The sequence below is a fragment of the Nyctereutes procyonoides genome, unplaced genomic scaffold (assembly GCF_905146905.1).
Source record: "Nyctereutes procyonoides isolate TBG_1078 unplaced genomic scaffold, NYPRO_anot_genome, whole genome shotgun sequence".
Lineage (NCBI taxonomy): Eukaryota > Metazoa > Chordata > Mammalia > Carnivora > Canidae > Nyctereutes > Nyctereutes procyonoides.
The window spans coordinates 46283813-46307840 of record NW_026575139.1 but is presented as its reverse complement, the minus strand read 5'-3'; the positions used below and the strand labels follow the sequence as shown (position 1 = coordinate 46307840).

Genomic DNA, 24028 nt, shown 5'->3' with positions numbered 1-24028 from the left:
ATTAAGGACAGGGGGAAACCCTATTACGGTGGGTGGTATTTTTTATGTGCAGTCTCTTCTATTCTCAGTGCCACTGCCCTAGCCCTGGTCCTCATCACTTATTACCCAGACCTTCCTCCTGTATTTCCCCAGAAACTGTTCTACATGAACATCTAGATTAATCTTCCGTAATTGTTTACCTATCTTACGTTCCCATTTAAAATTCTTCTAAAAGTGCTCCTCACATCACTTTCAGGATAAAGTCCTAAAATACTTAGCTTATCATTCTAATCACTTCTCTTTTGGTCCAAGTTCACTTTCCCAATCTTAACATTTACCAGTTCACAAACATGAACTTTTTGTTTCTTTCACCTCATTCTACTTCTCATTTCCCCAAAACACTATGCATATTACTTCCAAATCCCTGCCCTGCTTTGTTCATGCTAATTCTCCTTGGAACCTTTGACCTTATCTTCATTGACCTAAGTCCTAATATATCTGTAAAGTATACTTCTGATGGTATTTCTCAAAACACCTGAAATCACAGCAATTTCTTACTCCTGAACTACTGTATCCATTCTGTTTGGCTCTTTCCTAAATCCAGGACTCAAAAACTCCTTTAAAAAGCACAGACTTTATTGTATCTTACCTCTTTGTATATTCAGTATCTAGCACAGTTTCATGTCCTTAAGAGAGTTTGCTGAAAATGTTTAATGACTATCTTTCTCAAATAAAAGGGTTTATTGTCCATTCCACTCTAGAGTTTCTTCCTAGACTCCTTTACTAGCTTTATAGCCTATTTTATCCTTTACTGGTTGTCTCACTTGTCCCTTTCCTTCAGCTTCTGCCTTTATGTTTGCCTCCTGAGGCCTGCTATGTTATAGTAAAAAGTATTCTCCTATTTTTTTTTTCAAGTATTCTGTTTATTCCTGCCAATATTATCCTAGAACCAGCCTACTTAATGTACTGCAATCCCTAATGCACTTATTTATCTAACAAATGGTCTGTCTCATGTTACTTGACCTATCTCATTGACTGTAGTGACAGACTAGGGTCCTAAAACAGAAAGACCTATTAGAGTTGAATTTTAAGAACTAAACAAGATTTACGCTAAATATTGGTCATTTTAATAAGGGAGGTCTTTAGAACAGCCAAGTCATCTGTCATAACTGAATCATCACTAACCAAAAAAAAAAAAAAAAAAAAAAAAAAAATTTACATGCTTTCCAGTTAGATAACACAAATATGTTTACCTTCTTTCCTTGGCCGACAAATGTCTCCGGCTCTGTAATTTACTGTCACTCTATTAAAATTAAAACAAAAAAAAAACACAAGCAAATACAAACAATAACATCACTACTATTAATTTTTCAGAAAGTAAAATTAAAAGTAGAAAAATGATTCATTGAGAAAGACATGATGTTCTTCACAAAACTTTGAAAATAGCTTACCATATTAGAAGATTCCTCTTTTGAAGCCAATTTCTGGAGGGACCTATGAAAAGAAACAGAGAGAGACATCTACTAGCCTGTAAAAGGGACTCATTTACAAAGTCCACATTGCCATATCATATCCTTAATTACTTAATTGGCAGTCTACAAATTTTCAAATACTGATAAAATCTTTAAAAATCATATTGCTCACCTCATACTTTTAAATATATCCATATAGAGTGGACATGTACTAAACACCTATGTGCCAGACACTGCCAGGTGCTTTATATATGTATAATCTTCACCAAAACCCTATGAAGGGGGTTAACATTCCATTTTCACAGAGAAAGAAACTGAAGCTCAGACACAGAGTGACTTGCCCAAGGACACCCTAAGACTCAATTCTGGTCTGACTTCTAAGCTATTTTAACTATTCCAGTGATAAAGCTTTTAAAAGTATGATATTGTTTACTTGGTGATTGGTAAGACTTTAAAGATTAAAACACTTAAATTTTTTTAGTGGAATTGCCTCTCTTACATTATTGGCATTTAGAGTCATGTACTTATTTCTGTTTTGACCTACTTTGGCCACTTTTATGTTTTTGTTTGTTTTTAAAGATTTTATTTATTTATTCATGAGAGACACACAGGGAGAGTCAGAGACACAGGCAGAGGGAAAAGCAGGTTCCCTGCAGGGAGCCTGATGTGGGACTCGATCTTGGGACCCCAGGATCACGACCTGAGCCAAAGGCAGATGCTCAACCACTGAGCCACCCAAGTGCCCCCACTTTTATGTTTACTTTTATGTTTTATGTTTAACACTTTTATGTTTACTATATTTTTCTACCGTGGGTCCTGGAAATTTCTTTAGAGAGATCTACCTGCCCCTCCCATAAAATGGTGAAAAGATAATAAGACTGTAGAACTACAGAGGGTGAAAGTATTAAAGTCAATTTTGGTATTATTTTGGAAGGATTAATTCTTCCATCACTACCAGCTATAAAATGATAGTTTTTAATTACCTTTGGGATTGAAGGTGGGACAAGTCAATGGTAGTATCAGGATAATTTAATGTTTCTTCCCCTTCATCCTTCATTTCACCAATAGGTTCCTGATCTTTTACCACATCTTCAGATTCTCCTTCATCTTCAGAGCTTTCTTCCTGAATTAGTTCATCATTTAGTTCATCTCCACCACTCTGAATAGTAATATCCTCTTGGTCAACCTGAGTCATGAGTTCCACTTCCACAGGAGTTTCATGTGATTCCTCTTTATCTTCCTCACTGCTACTGTCACCTCCATCTGTAGAAGTATCGAAAAGAAAGTCAGAACAATACCACTGTAACAAAGCTAGATGATTATCTTGAAAACTTCCAAAAAACATTCTGTTGACTCTGTTTCTCCAAAAGATCACTCTCTCTCTCTCTTTCACAGAAACACACACACACACATACACACACACACACAGAGCTGATCATCCTCAAAGAGTACTCAGACAAAAGGATACTTTTGTATCATAAACTGTTTGGAATAAATGTTCTCCAAGATACTTTACCACAATAAATTTCTTGGACATTGCAACCACTGCTACAGTGAAAACTTGTCTTGGTTAGGTATTTCCAAAAAGGAGGACAAGAGAATTAATTCCATAAGTTCTGCTGTTATTGTAACTTGCACATGTATAGTGAAACGAGACAATACATGTAATATAACTGGCACACAGAAGGTATTCACATTTTTGCAAAAGAAACACTTTTTAGTAGTAATAATATTACCTAGCTGCCTCACCTATAAAAGTAGATGCCATCACTATCTGACAAAAATGGTTGTGAGAATTCCATTAAAAATAATGTAGAGAATTTTGTACAGTATTGGGAACATGGTAAAAATAATAATAATAATAAAAGTCTGGTAATGCAACAGTAGCCATAAATGAAATAATGCAGTATTAGTCCTAAAAAGCAATGACCTCCAGGAGAATAACTGTAAAAATAATATAGAGGGCATACTTTCCCTAGTTCTTTTAGGTAGGTGGGTAAATTTATTCCAGCAACCACAGTTCCTTTCCACTTAAACCAAGTATATTATTAAATCAAGGAAAATTCTCATATGAGAAATTACACTTGTTATAAACTCATCTTTGTATCACTTCTATTTCTTAAATCTAAAATTAAATGCTGATTTGTAAAAACCCGAGTCTATTTCTGCTGAACACATTTACATTTGACCCATTAAATACCAAGGTTTTACTATATATGCTTATATAGTACATTAGTTACAGATCCAATTAAGTACTTTATAATTCATTTGACACTTCCAAAAACAATATTAAGTAAAACTGACAGCAAGTGTTGTTTTGAAATTTCAATTACCCCAAAGTAGATACAATCTTTTAAAAATTTAGAAGATAGGGATCCCTGGGTGGCTCAGCGGTTTAGCGCCTGCCTTTGGCCCAGGGCGCGATCCCGGAGTCCCGGGATCGAGTCCCACATCAGGCTCCCGGCATGGAGCCCGCTTCTCCCTCTGCCTGTGTGTCTCTGCCTCTCACTCCTCTCTCTATGACTATCATGAATAAATAATAAAAAAAAATCTTAAAAAAAAAATTTAGAAGATAAACTAGACAAAAGGAAACACTATAAGCTACTTTATTAAAATCTGTAAACTACCTAGTTGTTCCATTTCTTCCGATATGAGTTCACTTGTGCAACTTGCCAGTGTTTCCATGTCTTCATCCTGCACTCTGACTTTTCGTTCACCCCGATGTCTCCAAATGCAGGACTCGTCTACCTATGGAAATAGTTCTTTTTCACTGATGGAACTTTAGAGAAGACTAATGAAAATCAGAAAAAAATAACAAAGAAGCTGAAGAATACCTTAAAGAGGAAACTAAATCCCATCATTAGATATGAGGGAGGAAGGAAATTCTTTTTTCCTATAAAAGATAATAAACAGAAATGTTAAAAATTCATTTTTTCCATTTTATGCTTGCAAATTATCTGACACCAGTGGTTATATTATTTTGTCATTTCTCTGTAATGAAGGAACATTTCCCATTCACAGAATTTGGCATTATGTATAGGAACAGGAATTAAACAAGAAAAAATATGAATATTTGCTCTCATCTTTAGATTAATAAAGCCCTGAATATAATCTATTTTTAGAAAAAAGGTCATGCTATAAATTCTTACCCTTATAACTTTATGTGAAAGAACATTCTCATCAAGAAAAATACATATGGAGAAGACATGACAAATGATAAATTTACCACAGAAGTGCAAAAGATTCCTTATTTCATATATGAAATCAGAATAGCTTCCATTCTTGAAAATATTAGTAATGTCTCCATAATCTACCAACAAGCCATTACCTCTTATCATGAAGCTTCCTGTTGTCAAATATTCTCCAGTTGGTGCTGTTTTAGACACCTGAAGAACACAATACCACATTATACTACTGTCTTAAGAAATATGTTTTTAAAATTTTCATTTAAGAAAGTCAAATCATATTCAAATAAACTGTACTGTCTCTTAAAAAGTTTGTAATTTAGTAGAAATTCTCAATGCTGAAATATCTTTTCAAAGGCAGGTATACCTTTGGCAGTAACAAAAGAAATAATGGATACACTACACCAAAAGTTTTCAAATGCAATGGATTAGAGTCAGAATTTGTCTACATGTTTCCTCTGGTTTGAGATGTAATGAGAAAAAGAAGGGTAGTTTAATAAGCTTATATCATAAAGCTATATTTCCTAAAACTATATCTATTAAATAAAATCCTTTCCTGAGATACTATTTTTGGGGGCAGTAAATAATCTTCCATTTTAGGAAATAAAGAAGACAGTAGATTTTTAAAAATATATTCTAATTTGGCAAAATAAGATAATTGCCAGTATTTTAATATTTTATGTTATCTGTGGAACTCCCAAATCTGAGAGTACCTTTGTTATAGTTACTGGAGGGAGTAAAAGCACACTAATTTCACTCTTAAAAAACCTATTCAATAAAAGAATTAAAACCACATTTATAATAGTACTGAGGCAAAAAATATAATCTCAGAAATGATATTAATTTCCTGAAAATACATTATCACAGCACAGCAGAAAATAATGCATATAAATAGATGTAAAATGAACCTAAGGGAGGATAATGTATTGAATTCTTTATCTTGCTGCATAGCTTTAGGGGCCTTGTAAAAGGAGTGAAGTGTGGAGTGAATTGTCATCAAGTAAAATAGCATTAACCACAAAGAAGGATAATTACTAAAACCAAGTGAATAAAAAAAAAACACCAGATATAGCTATTTTCCAGGAAGGGTTAAAGTCAGATCAGAAAATTCCAACAAAGATGAAGAGGAGAAAGATCTTTTAGGAGAGTATGCCAGTCATAATTGGAACACTGGTCATCTTGTGTAACTGCATGATTATTCGCTCTCTTCATTTAGGTATCTGCTCAAATCTTACCTTCCTAGAAAGGCCTCTTGTGATACTTCATTCAAAATAGTAGCCCCTATCACTCTCTACTGCCTACTCTGCTTTAAAGAAAAAAATTTACAGTGCTTGTTACCAGAAGGTATTTTTCTCCACTATCAAAATGTTAGCTCAATCAAAGTAGGTACTTTGCCTTGTTCACATCTATATCCTCAAAATTTTGTACACAATAGCTCTTTTATTTCTTATTTTTTGGGAGCCCAATGTGGGGCCTGAACCCACAACCCTGAGATCAAGACCTGTGCAGAGATCAAGAGTCAGAGATCAAGAGTCAGACGCTTAACCTACTAAGCCACCCAGGTACCCAGTACACAACAGCTCTTAATAAATTAAGAAAAGGGATGACAGCCCTTATTACCTGATGATGGTACACCCACCAAGCACTGGTGATGACTCGTGCATCCCAAGCAGCACTGTAGCAAAGTGCCATTGTGCCTGCTTCTGTCAAGGTCCGAGGGGGAATGGGTTCTCCTGTAAAAACATTACAATGCTTCAGTACCCAAGTATAGACTTTCTACAGAGCAAGATATGAAAATCACATGCAGCATGACAGATCTGATCCTCTTACAAATTGAACACTGATACCACATTTTAATTTCAGTATTACATAGTTACTATTTTTAATTTTATTATTTTTAATTTTATTTTTTAAAAGATTATTTATTTATTTATTCATGAGAGACAGAGAGACAGAGAGAGAGAGGCAGAGACACAGGCATAGGGAGAAGCAGGCTCCATGCAGGGAGCCTGACGTGGGACTCGATCCTGGGTCTCCAGGACCAGGCCCTGGGCTGAAGGTGGCGCTAAACCACTGAACCACCAGGGCTGCCCAGTTACTATTTTTTTTTTATTAACAATGTGTTTACAACATCATTCACCATCAGGGAAATGTAAACCAAACCACAATGAAGTACCACTCACACCTGTGAGAATGGCTAAAATCAAAACCACAAGAAATAAGTGTTGGTGAGGATGTGGAGAAAAAGAACTCCTCCACTTTGTTGGTGGGAATGCAAACTAGTGCAGCTACTGTGGGAAACAGTAGGGAGGTCCCTCAAAAAAACTAAAAATAAAACTAACCTATGAACTAGTAATCATACCACTAGGTATTTACCCAAAGAAAATGAAAACACTAATTCAGAAGGATATATGCCCCCCAGGTTTCTGTAGCATTATTTATAATAGTCAAATTATGGAAGCAGCCCAAGTGTCCATCAATAGATGAATGGACAAAGATGTCATGTATATATACATAATGGAATATTATTCAGTCATGAAAAAGTGAAATCTTGCCATTTGCAAGAACATGGATGGATCTAGAAAGTATAATGCTAAGCAAAATAAGCCAGAGAAATACAAATACCATATGATTTTACTCAGACGTGGAATTTAAAGAGACAAACGAACAAAGGAAAAAAGGGAGACAAACCAAAAAACAGACTCTTAACTATAGAGAACAAACATGGTTACCAGAGGGGAGTTGGGTAGAGGGACGGGTGAAATAGGTGAAGAGGATAAGAGTATACTTATGTTAATGAGCAATGAATAATACACAGAACTGTTGAATCACTAATTGAATTGTACACCTGAAACCTACATACCACTGTATCTTAGCCATACTAGCATTAAAATAAAATTAGATAAAAAAATAAACAACAATAATATATTTATTAGGGATTTACCCCAAAGATTCAGATGCAATGAAACGCCGGGACACCTGCACCCCGATGTTTCTAGCAGCCATGTCCACAATAGCTAAACTGTGGAGGGAGCCTCGGTGTCCATCGAAGGATGAATGGATAAAGATGTGGTTTATGTATACAATGGAATATTACTCAGCCATTAGAAACGACAAATACCCACCATTTGCTTCAACGTGGATGGAACTGGAGGGTATTATGCTGAGTGAAGTAAGTCAATCGGAGAAGGACAAACAGTGTATGTTCTCATTCATTTGGGGAATATGAATAATAGTGAAAGGGAATATAAGGGAAGGGAGAAGAAATGTGTGAGAAATATCAGAAAGGGAGACAGAACATAAAGACTTCTAACTCTGGGAAATGAACTAGGGGTGGTGGAGGGGGAGGAGGGCGGGGGTTGGGGGTGAGTGGGTGACGGGCACTGAGGGGGACGCTTGACGGGATGAGCACTGGGTGTTATTCTGTATGTTGGTAAATTGAACACCAATAAAAATTAAAAAAAAACAATAATATATTTACAAAGCAGGCTTCTAAATAGTCTAAGTGAATAAGTCAGAGAAGAAAGACCCTCTCACTTATTACATCAATAACTCTAACTTCATTCCAGAAAGAATAATATAGAGAAATCTATTTAATGTTTGAAGACTTCCAGAATTACTAAAGATCACCTAAATTGTCAAAATGAAAAGCACATTAATAATATATCCCTACAGTTAGATTTCCCCTTTTTAAAAACATTTTATTTATTTATTCATGAGAGACACAGGGAGAGGCAGAGACATAAGCAAAGGGAGAAGCAGGCTCCCCATGAGGAGCCCGATGCAGGACTTGATCCCAGACCCCGGGATTACAACCTGAGCCGAAGGCAGATGCTGAACCTCTGAGCTACCCAGGTGACCCTCTATAGTTAGATTTCAAATATCTTTTAATTGGGATATATAATTTACACACCATAAAATTCACCTATTTAAAGTATATAATCCAGTGGTTTTTAGTATATTCATAAAGCTATATAACCATTACCACTAACTCCGGAACATTTTTATCCCTCAAAGAAATCCTGTATCTGTTAATAGTCATTCCCCACTTTTCCAGTCCCTGATAACCACAAATATACTCAGTCTCTATGGATTTGCCTACTTTGGAATTTCATATCAACAAAATCATGAATGTCTGGCTTCTTGTTAGAGCAATTACCTGTACTTCATCTCTTTTTTAAGACTGAATGATATTCCATTCTCCCTCTGCTAGTGTCTTTGCCTCTCTATGTCTCTCATGAATAAATAAAGAAAATCTTAAAACAAAACAAAACAAAAACCAACCTAGGAGTGGAATTGCTAGGTCACATGGTAAATTCTATGTTCAACTTTTTGAGGAACCACCAAACACTATTCTACAGCAGCTGCATCACTTTCCATTTCTACCAGCAGTATACAAGGGTTCCATCTCTACATTCTTAGCAACACTTGTTTTGTATATTTTTTCATTATAACTATTCTATTGGGTATGAAGTTGTATCTCATTGTGATTTTTATTTGCATTTCCCTAATGAATGATGCTGAAGATCTTACCATGCGCTTATTAGCCATTCTTGTATCTTTGGAGAAACATATATTTGAACTCTTTGTCATTTTTAAATTGTTTTTGTCTTTTTTCCTTCTATTGTTCAGACTTCAGAGTTCTTTGGATACTGGTTTTTTAACAGATAAATGATTTGCCAATATTTTCTCTCATTCTGTGGGTAGTCTTTTCATTTTCTTGATAGTGTCCTTTGAAGAAAAGCTTTTTATGTTAAGTCCAATTTACTTGTTTTTCTTTGTTTATGCTTTTGATGTCTAAGAAATGATTTCATGATTCATTATGAAATGTATGCCTTATTTTCTTCTAACAGTTTTATAGTTTTAGCTTTTAAGTTTAGGTTTTTGATGCATTTGAGTTAATTTTCATAAATGATGTGAAGCAGGAGTCTAACTTTATTCTTTAGTACATGGATATTAGTAGTCCAAGCACCATTTGTTGATAACATTATTCTATCCCCATTGAATGGTTTTCATACACTTGTTCAAAGTCAACAGACTATAAAAGAGGAATCTCAATTCTCTTCAGTGATCTATTTGTCCCTCCTCATAACAATACTTCATTGTCTTTATCACTATTGCTTTGTAGGTTTTGAAATCAGGAAGTTTAAGTCCTATAATTTTGTTTTTCATTTTTAAAAATTTTTATTTTTGTTTAGTTCTTCATTTTTAAAAATGATTTGGTCAACATAGGTCCTCTGCATTTCTGTGTGAGTTTTAGGATCAACTTATCCATCTCTGCAAAAAAAAAAAAAAAAAAAAAAAAAAGTATCTGGAATTTTGAGAGAAATTGCATCAAACCTATAGATTAATATGGGAAGTACTGCCATTAGAACAACATTAAAACTTCCATAAACACTAGAAGTCTTTCCATTTATTTAAGTCTTTTAAAATTTCTTTCAGTGATGTTTTTTGTTTGGAGTATAGGTCTTACATTTCTTTTTGGTAAATTTAAGTATTTTATTCTTTTTAATGCTATTATAAATGAATGTTTTATTGGTTTACATTAGTACTGTTCACTGTGAGTGTACAGAAATACAATTGACTTGAGGCACCTATGTGGCTCAGTTGGTTAAGCATCTAACTCTTGGTTCCGGCTCAGATCATAATCTCCTGGGTTGTGAAATCAAGCCCTCCATTCAGCTCTGTACTCAGCAGGGACTCTGCTTGAAGATTCTCTCACTCTGCTCCTCCTCCCACTCATGTGTGTGCACACTCTCCCTCTCTCAAATAAATTTAAAAAAAAAGAAATACAACTGACTTTTATATGTTGACCTTATATCCCAAACATTCTAAACTTGTTTATTAACTAATAATTTTTGGTGGGTTTCTTGAGGTTTTAAATATATAAGATCCAAGTCACCTGAAAATGGAGATAGTTTTACTTGTTCTTTACCAATGTAGATATATTTTATTTCTTTTTATTGCCTAACGGCCTATTTAGAACCTCCATAAAAGGTTGAAAAGAAATGACAACAACAGACATGTTGGGATCCCTGGGTGGCACAGCGGTTTAGCGCCTGCCTGTGGCCCAGGGCGCGATCCTGGAGACCCGGGATCGAATCCCACGTCGGGCTCCCGGTGCATGGAGCCTGCTTCTCCCTCTGCCTGTGTCTCTGCCTCTCTCTCTCTGTGTGTGACTATCATAAATAAATAAAAATTAAAAAATATATATATAAAAAAAAAACAACAAACAGACATGTTTATCTTGTTCCTGAGTTTAAGGGGAAAGTTTTCAGTCTTTCACTATTAAGTTTGATAACAGCTGTGGGTTTTTCATAAATGCTCTTTACCAAATTGAGAAAGATCCCTTCTATATCACAAATTGATGCTGGATTTTTGCCAAAGGCCTTTTCTGCGTCAGTTGAGATGATCATGTGATTTTTGTCCTTTGCTCTATTAATACGCTCTATTATATTGATTAATTTTCATATATTAAACTAACCTTGCATTCCTGGGATAAATCCCACTTTGTCATGGTGTACAATCCTTTTAATATACTGCTGGATTTGGCTTTCTAATATTTTGTGGAGGATTTTTGTGTCTATTCATAAGCAATATTGGTCTATAGTTTTCAATTCTTGTGATGTCTTTGTCTCGTTTTGTTATTAGAGTAAAACTGGCCTTATAGAATGAATTAGGAAGTTTTCCCATCTCTTCTATTTTTTGGAAGAGTTTGTGAAGGATTTGTGTTCAATCTTCTTTAAAAGTTTGGTAGAATTCACCAGTGAAGCTATCTGGGCCTAGAATTTTCTTTGTGAGCAAGTTTTTTGTTTTGAATTTGTTGTTTTTTTTATTATTACTCTTTTGAAAAGTAATACTTGTTATAGGTTTGTTTCGATTTTCTATTTATCCTTGAGTCAGTTTTGGTAGTTTGTGTCTTTCTAGGAATGAACCTGTCTTATCTAGGTCATTTAATTTGTTGCAATACAACTATATGTATAGCATGCCCTCACAATCTTTTTTCTCTTTAGCAAATGCGACTTCCTAAGGTATTTAATAAATGCTCCAGATATAGACTACAGATCTAATTTTTATCACAGGGAAAAGTTCCTTCTTCAGTTAAAGAAGCCACTTTAACATTTCCATATATCTGTGAATTTTTTTTTTTTTTGAATTTTTGAAGTTTTCATCTATTAGTGGTTTCTAAATGCACTCCATTATGGTCAGAAAGCTTACTTTGTGTGATTTCAGTAGCTTTAAATTTATTAAGACTTGTCTTATAAACTATTACATGGTCTAGCCTAGGAAACACACCAGATGCACTTGAGAAGAATGAGTAAGTCTATTTTTGTTAGGGAAGGATACCAGTGATATGTGTTAGGTCTAGTTAATCTATAGTGTTGTCTGAATCTTCTATTTCCTTGTTGATCTTGTATCTAGTTATTCTATCCATGATTAAAAGTTAAGTATCAAAGTCTTGAATTATTACTGTTGAACTATTTCTCCCCTCAATTCTATCAGATTTTGTTTCATGGCTACTTCTAGGGCTCTATTGTTGGTTGCATATATGTTTATAATAGTTATATCTTATTGATGAATTGACCCTTTTATCATTATAAATTGTCCTTTATCTCTATTAGCAATTTTTTTCTTATACTAAAAATATTTTAAATTAAGGAATTAAAGTTCTGAATAGTAAAGAGAAATATATTACCTGTTGGATTCTTAATTACACAGCTAGTAGCTCCATGAAGATCAGCATGTACATAAATGTCCCCTTAAAGACAAATGAGAAATAATGCTTTCAGCCATGTTTCTTTCTTTTTTTTTAATGGATTTTATGGATTCAAAATCCAAAGAGTATAAGAAGGCATAAGTGAAAGTCCATTTCCTACCCCTAGGAGAGCTCTTACGGGTTTCTGTATAAGAAAGCCATGCTAATATGGTAGATTACAAAAATGATCAGTTCCTCTCTTCCTTGTTATCCACACTTCTTTGCTCTATGAGCCTGAAGCTTCTCTTCAAGAGGTGGAGTCATTTTCCCATCCATTGAATCTGAGCCTGCACCATGACCTGCCTTGGCCACAATGTAGCAGCTGTGACCAAATGCCAGTTCTCAGCCTAGGTCTTTATAGTCCTGTGTGCTTCTTCTCTTTCTCTGAAACTTGCTGAGTTACCATGTAAACCAGTCTAGGCCTTTCTGCTGGAGGGTGAAAGACACATGGAACAGAGGAGTCATCCTAGAAAATGTAAAGGTCCTGAGGACCAGGGATGTTTGACATGTATGAAGAGAAGCAGTCAGAAGGGAAGACTGTTAAGAAATTAGGCTAGAAGAGAAGCCAAGAGGCTTGTAAGCCACAATGAGAGCTTCGAGTTATATTCTAAGTGTGTGATACCAAAGAATAACCTAATGAACAAACAAATGCAGAAGTGAGATCTTTCCTCTTTTTTTAAGGGAAAAGTAAAGTACATGATTCCTAACAGGTAAAATGAGCAGCCATTGCTTGCCATGACAGTTTGTATGGGGTTTGAAACTCAAAAAAGAGAAAAACTCATACTGCCAAGAAAGGCTCAGCTCACAATGAACAGTGCTACAGAAGACAGGAGACCAAGCTCTGAGCACCATGTAATAACTGGATACCTGTTGCTTCCTTCCTGGTTTGGGATGTTCAGCAGATTCAAATTAGCTCTGACTACTGATTTCAGATACCCACACTGAGGGTTCAACCACAATGAGGTAGTAGTTATCAGCAAACAAAAATAAATGATAAGTCTTACATCAAAGGGCTTAGGTCCTATTTCTAAATGTGAAAAAAAAAAAAGTTTAAAACTTCAGCACTAAAAAATTAAGCCTTTAAAATTTTAGGTACAATGACTTTGGAAGATTGAAAGCTATTTTGTTAATGTAGCAGAGACTCAAAAGTCTAATACCACAGATTAGTTCAGCAGTACTATTTTAGGACTGTTCACTTAAAATGAGAATTAAGCGTCAAAGCACAAATTCAACAAACCATAAACCATCAAGATGAAACTCTTTCTACCAATTAAAACTGTCAAAGGAGTATAAGATGAAAATCCATATCTCATATTGAGATAACCGATCCAATTACTTATGAGAAAATTCTTTAAAATTTTAATCTTACCTGTTGTCAAGTATCTTTTCACAATTATTTCATTTTGTTGTTGATCTCGTCCACCTATTATTAGATAGTTCTCTGAGCTAATGAACCACAGAAATTTCTCAAACCTACCAAATTCAAAGAAAAAAAGTTAATATTCTTTTCCTTTATAGTCACCTGAATTCACATCCTTTTGCAAACAAAGAAACAAATAAACAAACCCAATGAAGCTATCCTACCTGCATGTATTAAGACAAACTGATGGTTTAATTTCTTAAAGCATCAAATTGAATTTTACTGAACTCTTGTAATACAAATTGCCCTAGGATATTCTTTAGAATAAAGTAACTAAATTCAATGATTAAGAAAAGTATTTTCTCTCCTTATCTCACGCTCATACAGATCCTTCTTAAATTCAAGGATACTACAACAATGAATTACACAAAGCAAAAGCATAAAATGTCATATGGTCCCTAAGTTTAGCTTTCTTTCAGCAGGGTACTGGTTATGTTTTGGGGCTATTGATAAGAAAGAAGTTTCCTCATTTTGTTTTCAATTGAATGTTTACATATATGATATTCTTTACACTTTTTTTTATAGAGCAAAAATTACCTTTGGAAGTATAAGGTTACAACTTTTCTCAAGGACAAAGTAATTTGGGTTTTCATGAGTAATATGTACCATCATGATAAAAACTAAAGAGTGTATATTACTATGACATTTAGAAAAAGACATAAAATAGAGATGAACAGAAATATTTCCTATATTACACATGACTATCAAGTAATCTTTATGAAATATACAATTTAAAAACTTCTGGTTAAAAATGACAAATCAAGCATAGGCATTAAACTAAACTCTTTGATATCTCCCAAAATTATTCCTGTTTCCTAATCTGATTTTTTATTAATACATATACATGGTTCAGAAATTTTCAAAATTATGTAAAGGTATAGTCAGAGATCCTGAATCCCCTTTCACTTCCCATTACCACTACTAAACAGGAATCCACTGTTCTCAGCTTTCTGTGTATTCCTCTCTGAAGTTTCTTTACATATACAAAAGTTAAAATGCCTATCCTAAACCTTTTCTTTTAGACACAACACACACTATTCTGAAAATTGCTTTGTTTTTACTTAAAAATGTCTTCTTGGGGCACCTGGTTGGCTCAGTTGGTGGAGCATGTGACTCTTGATCTCAGGGTTGTGGGTTCGAACCTTACTTTGGGTGTAGAGATTACTTAAAAATACAATCTTAAAAAAAAAGTCTTCAATACTGAATGGATGTACTATACTTATTTAACAATTTCCCTATTGATGGTAAAGAGGTTTCTAAAATGACACAAAGCCACAAGGACAGAAAATGAGAAACATACGGATGTCTTTTGTAATCATCCTAGTAAAGGAGCATATAAATAACAGGAAAAAAAATCAAAAGGCAAAAAAGAGTAAAGAACAAATGGGACAAATAGAAAGCAAATAGTAAAATGGATAAATTTAAACCCAAATATATCAGAAATCGTGTTAAATGTAAATATAGTCGATTCTCCATGTAAAATGCAGGGTGTCAAACTGGAAAATGATATACATACTCCTTTAAAATATAAGAATATAAAAAATTGAAGTACAATGATGGAAAAGATACATTATGCAAACACTAACCAAAAGAAAGTTGATTTACTTTTTAATACTTCACATAGAAAGGAAAAAGAAATTACAAGCTAAAAGAACATACAATTCCAGTTAATAAAAAAGGCTCAATTCAACAGAAAGATAATAGGTCTATATTTTTATCACCTCATAAATAAGACAAAAATTAGTGGAAGTAAAATGAGAAACAGACAAATGCACAACTATGTGATTCTTAACACAACTCTCAGTAATTGAGAAAATAATCATATAAAAAAATTAAAGATGCCAAAGATTTGAACATGATTAACATATCTGACCTAATTGATATTTAGAGAAATGCACTCAATGACTATAGAACAGCACTCTCTTCAACATATGAAATATTTGTAAATAAAGTGGACCACAAATATGCTGGACCATAATGGAAGTTTCAATAACAAATATTAAAAGGTTAACTCAGAATGTCATCTCTGAACATTATGTAAATTAAGTTAGAAAAGTTAGAAATCAATGACAAAAATGGAACCAAAAAAGCTCCATATATTTGGAAATAAACACAAAATTCTAAATAACACACAGGTGAAGAAATCACATGAAAGATAATGAAATTACAACATAATAAAACTTTTTATTTTTATTTTTTAAGGATTTTTATTTATTTATTCAGGAGAGTCACAGAAAAAGAGGCAGAGACATAGGCAGAGGGAGAACAGGCTCCCTGCAAGGAACCTGATATGGGTCTTCATCCCAGACCCTGGAATTACACCCTGAGCTGAAGATGTTCAGATGTTCAACCACTGAGCCACCCAGGTGTCCCACAAAACTTTTCAGACACAGTTAAAGCCAGGTTTAGAAGGAAATTTACTCCCTGAAATACATATTAGAAAAGAAAAGAGGCTGGGAGAAAAAAAATCAATGCACTAAGTTTCCACCTTAAGAAATTAGAAAGGGAAATGCAAATGAATTTCGGTGAAAAGTAGAAAGAGGAAAATAAAATAGAGAGCACATACATAACATAGGAGATCAACAGTCAAAACTGGTTCTTGAAAGATTAACACAAGTGAAAATCCTCTGGTCAGACTAATCAAGAAAAAGAGATGGCACAATGACAACTATCATAAATGAAAGGGGAGGGGAGCCTGGGTGGCTCAATGGTTGAGCCTTTGGCTCAAGCTGTGATCTCAGGGTCCTGGGATTGAGTCCCGCATGGGGTTCACTGTGGGGAGCCTGCTTCTCCCTCTGCCTATGTTTCTGCCTCTCTCTCTCTCTGTGTCTCTCATGAATAAATAAAATCTTTAAAATAAATAAATACATACATACATAAATACATAAATGAAAAGGGAGGGGATATTAAAGATGTTACGGGTGTTAAAAAGTTAAGAGGAATATTAAAACTTTATGCCAGTACATTCCAAACTTTAGAAATAGACAAAGTCTTAGGAAATACTATCAACCAAAATTAGACAATCTGAGTTGTCCTTGTATCTACTAAAGAATTTGAATCTATAGTGAAAAAGTTGCCCATAAAGAAAACTTCAAGATTAGTTAGCTTCAGAGGTGGAATTTTGTCAAATACCCACGAACAACTGATAAAGGAACACTTCCCAATCTGTTTTATTGAGACCAGTACCTATGAAGAACATTATGAGGAATGAAAATCCTACTCATCAACAGAAATGTGAGGAAAAGAAAGAAAGGAAAAAGAAAGAAGAAAAATGCAACAACATTTTAAGAAATAGAAAAATCAATGGACAAGTGAAGTCAAGAAGCTGAAATCTAGGCTGACAAAGGAAAAAGCCAAGAAACAAATCAATCTCCACTGTGTAACCCATAAAAAGCTTAAAATAGCAGCACAACATGCTGCTAGAAATAGTTTAAGATGGGGTTAAAAACAGGAGAACTGGTCACAATCAGATCAAGAAGCAGTTACCTCCCTAGATCTTTTTAGCTCTAAACATAGTAGTAAGCTGCTCCCTCTTCCACATCCTAACAGAAGGCCAGAAGTTAAGGGAAAAGTAGCAGTTATAAGTAGAGGTAACATATAAAATAAGGCAGTTAAAGTACATGTATGAATTACTGGATACTAAGCCTCCCCAGTCTATTATTCTCACTGGGCTTCCAAAATTATAGCCAGGTCTTCACTTTCCAAGCAGGGGGAAAAATGTTTCCTGAAGAACGAGACCAGCTGAAGAGTCAAAAAGCTAAAGACATTAATAGTTCCATATAAAATGGCCCATGTACATTATTTTATAAGCCCAACTACCCACAGAGAACTTCCAATAATCATTTTATACTCTACAATAAAATGTGAACAACAATTCAGGATTATCAGACATTAATAAAAGTCTTTTACAAAAACTGAAGACAAACCCAACAAATAAAACAGAATCAAAACCCAAAAACCTTAGAGAAGACCTACGAGAAAAGAATACTTTTTTTTTCTTTTCTTTTTTTTTTTTTTTTTAAATTTACGATAGTCACACACAGAGAGAGAGAGACAGAGACACAGGCAGAGGGAGAAGCAGGCTCCATGCACCGGGAGCCTGACGTGGGACTCGATCCCGGGTCTCCAGGATCGCGCCCTGGGCCAAAGGGAGGCGCCAAACCGCTGCGCCACCCAGGGATCCCCGAAAAGAATACTTTTAAATAAAATTAATACATCAAAACTATTCTTAGTATAAAGAAAGTGGAACAGGAAATTAATAAAAAACAAAAAATAGATGAAAATTAAAAACATGATAGGAAGGAATAAAACATGTAAAAATTCAGGGGAAGAACTGCAAGATAAAGAAATCTCTCAGGATATAGAACATAAAGAGCTGAAAAACAGAAAATGCAAGAAAACTGGAGGACCATCCAACGGGTCCCATATTTAATAAATAAGACTTCCAAAAGAAAAGGAAAAAAAGAAAACCAAAAAGAAAAACACAATCCACAGAGAGCTAAGAAATATTTAAGATAATTTCTCAGAACTACAGGTTTCCAAATTAAAAAGACTCACAGAATATCCAGCATAATAGATTAAAACATCCTCACAGATCTACAGGTTTAGAGAAAGGCAGAAACAAATTTTCAATAAAATAAAAACTATCAAAATGACATCAGACTTTTGGAGATCAAATCTGAAAGTTAACACAATGAACAATGACTTTCAAAGTCTGAAGAAAAGATTTTTAAACTAGAATTCTATACCCAGCCAGCCAATTAGGCATAAGGGAAAAAATGTAAAAATACATATAAAAATAATTTTTTATATATTGAGGACCTCAAAAACTTTACATCTTATATACACCTTCTCATGCAGCCTCTAGAGCACACAGAAAGGAAAAGGAAGTATGAGATCCAGGGACAGAGAATCCAACACAGAGAGGGTAAAAAGAACTTCTGGGATAAGAATAAAAGGAGATCTTAAGATGTTAAGAGTAACTGATCTAGAACAAAGTAGGTCAAAAAACTCAGGAGAGACTTCTGCAAGATGAAACTGATTGAATTCCAATGTGTCTGAACGCACTTGGAAGAGGAGGGTAAATGAAATGACAATTATCACCTTTAGGGAAGACAAAAAGCTAAGCAGGGAAGGAAAAAAAACTAATGTTATATGACTCAGTTATGAGTCATATAACAATTAAAATATTAATATAATATTAATGCTGAATATCAACTGTGACAAATTATGCTATACTTTTGTTGAGAGGCTGAATGGTATATATGTGTGTAATGGAGCATAAGTGGAAAGAATAAAATCTTCACCTTGCACAGTGGGAAGTCATTAATAGATTATAAAATAGAAAAATTAAGCAGCAGCAATATAAACATATTAGTAAGAGAAAGGGAGGTATATACCAAAAGTAATTAGCTAAAAGAGCTAAAAAATAGTTTCTATGGAGAGAAGGCAATAAGAGTAGGGGTAAAATATTTAAGGGCTACTGGTGTTTGTAACAAGCTTTATAGAAGTGCTGGATTTTCTAAACAATGTGCATGTATAATTTTAATAAAAACAAAAAACTATTTCTAGGGGCTCCTGCGTGGCTCAGTCTGTTAAGCATCTGCCTTCAGCTCAGGTCATGATCCTGGGGTTCTGGCATTGACTACATGGAGCTCCCTGCTCATCAGGGAGTCTCTGCCTCTCCCCCAGCCCATGCTGTCTCTCATGCTCTCTCTCTCAAATAAGTAAATAAAATCTTTAAAAACTATTTTTAAAAGGTATAACACTTACCAATACACTTTTCTTGCTTTCTGAATAGAGGTAACTGTTTGGACTTCTTTTAAGGTTTGCTTTGTTTTCTTTTCTGCTGATTTAAATGCCTATTCATAAGAAGAAAAGTTTTTAAATAATTTGTTAAGACATATTTAAATAACATGAAGGGCCACATGGGTGGTTCAGTTGATTAAGCATCTGACTCTCAATTTCAGCTCAGGTCATGATCTCAGGGGTCGTGAGATGAAGCCCCACATTGGGCTTGACGCTGAGCATGGAGCTTGCTTAATATTCTTTCTCCCTCTCTCTCTGCCCCACCTCCCCACCTCCCCCCAACCCCGTGGGCACAGGAGTGTACACATTCTCTCTAAAAAAGTAAAATATAAAGTAACAAGTAAATGGTAGGGCAAGAAATCATTTTTAAATGTCACAAAATTGCACCAATTACACACATACTCCATACCCACATGAAATTAATGAAGAAAAGATTTTTGCCTTAAATATTAAAATAATTTAAGTCAAAGATTTACCACATACAAATATTTTCTTAAGACCTACAAATTACAGAAAGTACCATCTGTTTACCAGATACTGAGTATCTATCACATAATAGGTTCTGGACTAGATGCTGGGACACACAAGTGAACAAGACAAAGTTCTCACCCCCACTCCACCAAGGGGTCTAGGAGAAGATATAAATATAAAATATATTAATTCAAATAAATGTATGTTAAGTGTATCTATGGATGCTGTGAGAGTATACAAGGATAACCTAATTTATAACTTTATGGTCAAAGAAGGTATTTCTGAGGAAATGACATTTAGGCTGAAGTCGGAAGGGTAATGGAATTATCAAGACAAAAACAGGAAGAAGAGCCCTGGAAGCAAAAAGAAAAGGACACCTTGATCAGAAAGTAGTGATCACAACAAGGAAAAATGTCAAGAAACGAGGATGGAGAGGCAGATAGAGGGCCAAGTCATAAAGGCCACTTATTTGACAGATATTATATGTTACTATGTCCCAGGCAATAATTCTAGGGGCTGGGACAAAGCAATAAACAAAACAAAGATCCTACTTTCATACAATCTACATTCTAGAGAGAAGACAGAAAAACATGTTGGAAAGGGTATTTTTTAAGAAGAAAAATAAAGCAAAGAGAGTGCCTGAGGGTAGTACTATTTTCGGTAAGAGTGGTCAAGAAAGGCTTCTCTTGTAAAGTCTTATTTTAGTAGATAGGCCAATGAATGGAGGGATCAAACCATGGAAATTTTGAGGGAAGAACAATCTCAGTAGAAAGAGCAGCAAGCACAAATGCCCTGAGGAGGCACCACAGGTCCCTGTTGCTGGAACAGCTAAGATCGCAATGTAGCTGGAAATAGTATAGCAAGAGGAATGCAGGTGATTAGATGGGAAGGGAGTGGATCATGTAGGACCTTATAGGGCAAGAGAAGGGCTTTGAACTCACTCTCTATTTATTTGTGAGAGATGGCAGGTGGGGGTGGGGGTGGGGAGAAGGAGAGGGAGAGAAACCCAAGCAGACTCTGTGCTGAGCATGGAGCTCAACACAGGGCTCTATCTCATGATCCTGAGATCATGACCTGAGCCAAAACCAAGAGTCAGATGCTTCAGTAAGATGGGAAGCAACTGGATTTTGAACAGAAAGAAATAACCTCATTTTTTATTTAAAAGGATCATTAAGGCTGCTGCATGAAGAACAGACTGCAGGGGGAAAAGGGCAGCAGGAGAGAGACCCAGGAAGAAGCCACTGTTACAATCCATGTAAACAGAGATAATGGGGGCCTCAACTAATGAGTAGTGGCCAGATTCTGGTTACACTCTATAGGAAAGCTATGATATACTGATGATGGACTGGAAATGGTTTAAGAGGGAAGAGTCTAGGATGAGCCCAACATTTTTAACCCAAGCAAAGGGAAAAAGGAAGGTGCTATTTACTGAGACGGGCAAGATTGGGAAGGAGGTTTGGGAAAGAAAATAAATACTGGCACACATATATTTAAAGCAAAATTAAATTTGAAAGATATATCTGAATTAGAAAACCTCACTTAAACAGAAGAAATAATTAAGGCCATTAAGTGAAAGCAAAGAAAAACAATTCACATTCACTCTAAGAAATATTAAGTACCTTTTCAGCAGCTTCAACAGTCTTTTGTGTTTTCTTAGCAGCATACCTCTTGTGATCATAGTATCTAAAAAAAATGTTTCTCTTAATTTTAAGTAAAATCTTTATTCTTTAGCTTTCTTATGTTATTTCTAATTTTAGATTCTCAAATCATATGGAACAAATTTTGTGCATGATGCAATTTTATGTTCTCTATGAAAACAAAGTTGTATAATGTACTACAAAAAGATTTAAAAAGTGTTTTCACCCAAAAGCACATATATACGTAATATATATATATATATATATATATATATATATATATATATACACACATATATATATATATACAAACACACAAATATTATCTTTAATATTTTAATTGGTTTATTGCAGGTAATATTTTACCTACAATTCATACTTAAATTTAACACTTACTTTTTGGCATTGGCATATGCTGACAAGCTGAGATCAACATCAACAAGTAATGGCCTATTTTTCTGAGGCTTCTGCAGCTGTTTATTCTTTTGCTTTTTCTTTTTTCCTTTTGGTAGTTCGGTTTCATTTTTCTCAATACTGATGTCACCATCAACATCGTCATCTTCCTCCTCTGATAACAAGTATGGATTTCTATTAAAAATATTCAATAGTATTTCACTAATGTCAATGACATCACATTTTTTTCAATTTTTTTCCTCAGTGACATCATAGATTGTTTACTGTATTTAAATAGGTGCATTATTATGGGGCACCTGGGTGGCACAGTCAGTTAAGTGTCCAACTCTTGTTTCTGGTTCAGGTCATGATCTTAGGGTCATGAGATCGAGGCCCATGTTGGGGTCCACACTCAGCATGGAGCCTGCTTAGGATCTTCTCTCTCTCTCCCACTCTGCCCCCACCTGCCCCATGTGCACTCATGCCAGTGCTTGCACTCTCTCTCTAAATAAATAAAATCTTAAAGAAATTAAATCAATAGTTGCATTATTTAATGTAAATTATTTTTTCCTGTATCTCTGAGGATAAATTTCCAAATAAAAGAGAAAATTTTTTAAATGAATACAGTTAACAATTAAATAACAAAATAAAAACAAACATGAACTGCTTAACTAAGAATCAAACTTACCTCAGTAGCATTGTAACATGATTTGTTTGTAGTTTTAATTCTTTAATTGCATTTGCAACAGGGTCTCCTTGAGCCTGGGCTTCTTTCACAATTAATCCGATTTCTGTCCAATCTATCTGGTTGGCTAAAGCACTTCGAACAACCTGAATGGCTCTGTCAACTATTTGTAGGTTCATTTCTATGAGCTCTCCTTTAAGTTTGTCTATTTCCTTAAGAAATAAACAAAAATGTTTACTATAATGCCAGTTAAAGTTACCATTTTTTTAGTCTTTAATTCCACTTAGTTAACACGCAGTTAACTATTTATTATGGTATTTAAAGTTACCATTTTTGAAATTTGAAAACACTAAACATAATACCTGAGCCTGCTGAAGAGCTTCTAATCGGTTTTCATGATCCTTCCGGACATTATCTAATTTCTTCAATGCTTGTTTTTCCTTTTGTAGGCAAAACAGATTTTTTGAAAATTAGATTTCTCCTGCCTCTTGCAACTTTTCTCTCTTATGTCACTACCCCACTTCCACTTCAACCCTCTCAGTGTTATCACCTCACTAGCTAAGGTTCCCATAGTCAGCCTCCCAGGTCTGTCCTACCCCAAAGTGTTTCATGCTCTCAAATTACCTCTCCCGACTACCTACCTCTCATTCCCTATACAGGAAGGTATTTTGATTACAGGTTACATACATCCTATGCAATATATGCCCCTAATGCCCTCGCATTATTCAAGCAGGCAGAATTCAAGACCTTGTCTTCCTATCATGTAATAGTGCTTTTGGGGAAATGCATTCTTAACATAAATTACCAAAATAGCTTTTTATTTTATTGCTGCTTTTAATTTTCTCAGCATCATTTCTACAGAGTACTCTTTTTCCTAAATTAAACCCACAAAGGCTCATGGTAGTTAATTTACCTTCTATATAGCATTTTATCATATATCATTTATACCTTCAAGGTTATTGATTTGGAGCAAATTTTCTAACATTAGTAATAGCATCATCAATTAATTACTGAATGCTGGATGTAATATTTAAAAGGTCTGAATTATAAGAATGGTGACTATTAAAAGAACGCACAGTGATCACTAAAATAATTCATAGATATTCTGATGCACATAAAAACATGCAATTCAATGTTCCCACTAAATATCTGTTTACTAGTTCATGTGCTGCCACCATGTGGCAGTCACACTATTTAATTCATCCAACCCATCTGCTTTGAA

The 24028-nt window shown here is 34.6% G+C and overlaps 1 protein-coding gene across 2 annotated transcripts in view; it reads right to left on the bottom strand.

The window, feature by feature from the left end:
* NEMF (nuclear export mediator factor) overlaps positions 1-24028 on the bottom strand; it is a 46285-nt gene that overhangs the window by 5234 nt on the left and 17023 nt on the right. For both annotated transcript variants that reach the window (XM_055303790.1, XM_055303789.1), the window contains 14 exons: positions 23169-23246; positions 22810-23018; positions 22125-22316; positions 21711-21774; positions 19585-19673; positions 13762-13865; positions 12333-12395; positions 6257-6369; positions 4780-4837; positions 4286-4344; positions 4079-4199; positions 2435-2714; positions 1431-1473; positions 1233-1282 (listed from right to left, as the gene is read on the bottom strand). In XM_055303790.1, coding sequence (XP_055159765.1) covers positions 1233-1282; positions 1431-1473; positions 2435-2714; positions 4079-4199; positions 4286-4344; positions 4780-4837; positions 6257-6369; positions 12333-12395; positions 13762-13865; positions 19585-19673; positions 21711-21774; positions 22125-22316; positions 22810-23018; positions 23169-23246 — 1523 coding nt within the window. The remainder of the gene's footprint in view (positions 1-1232; positions 1283-1430; positions 1474-2434; positions 2715-4078; positions 4200-4285; positions 4345-4779; positions 4838-6256; positions 6370-12332; positions 12396-13761; positions 13866-19584; positions 19674-21710; positions 21775-22124; positions 22317-22809; positions 23019-23168; positions 23247-24028) is intronic.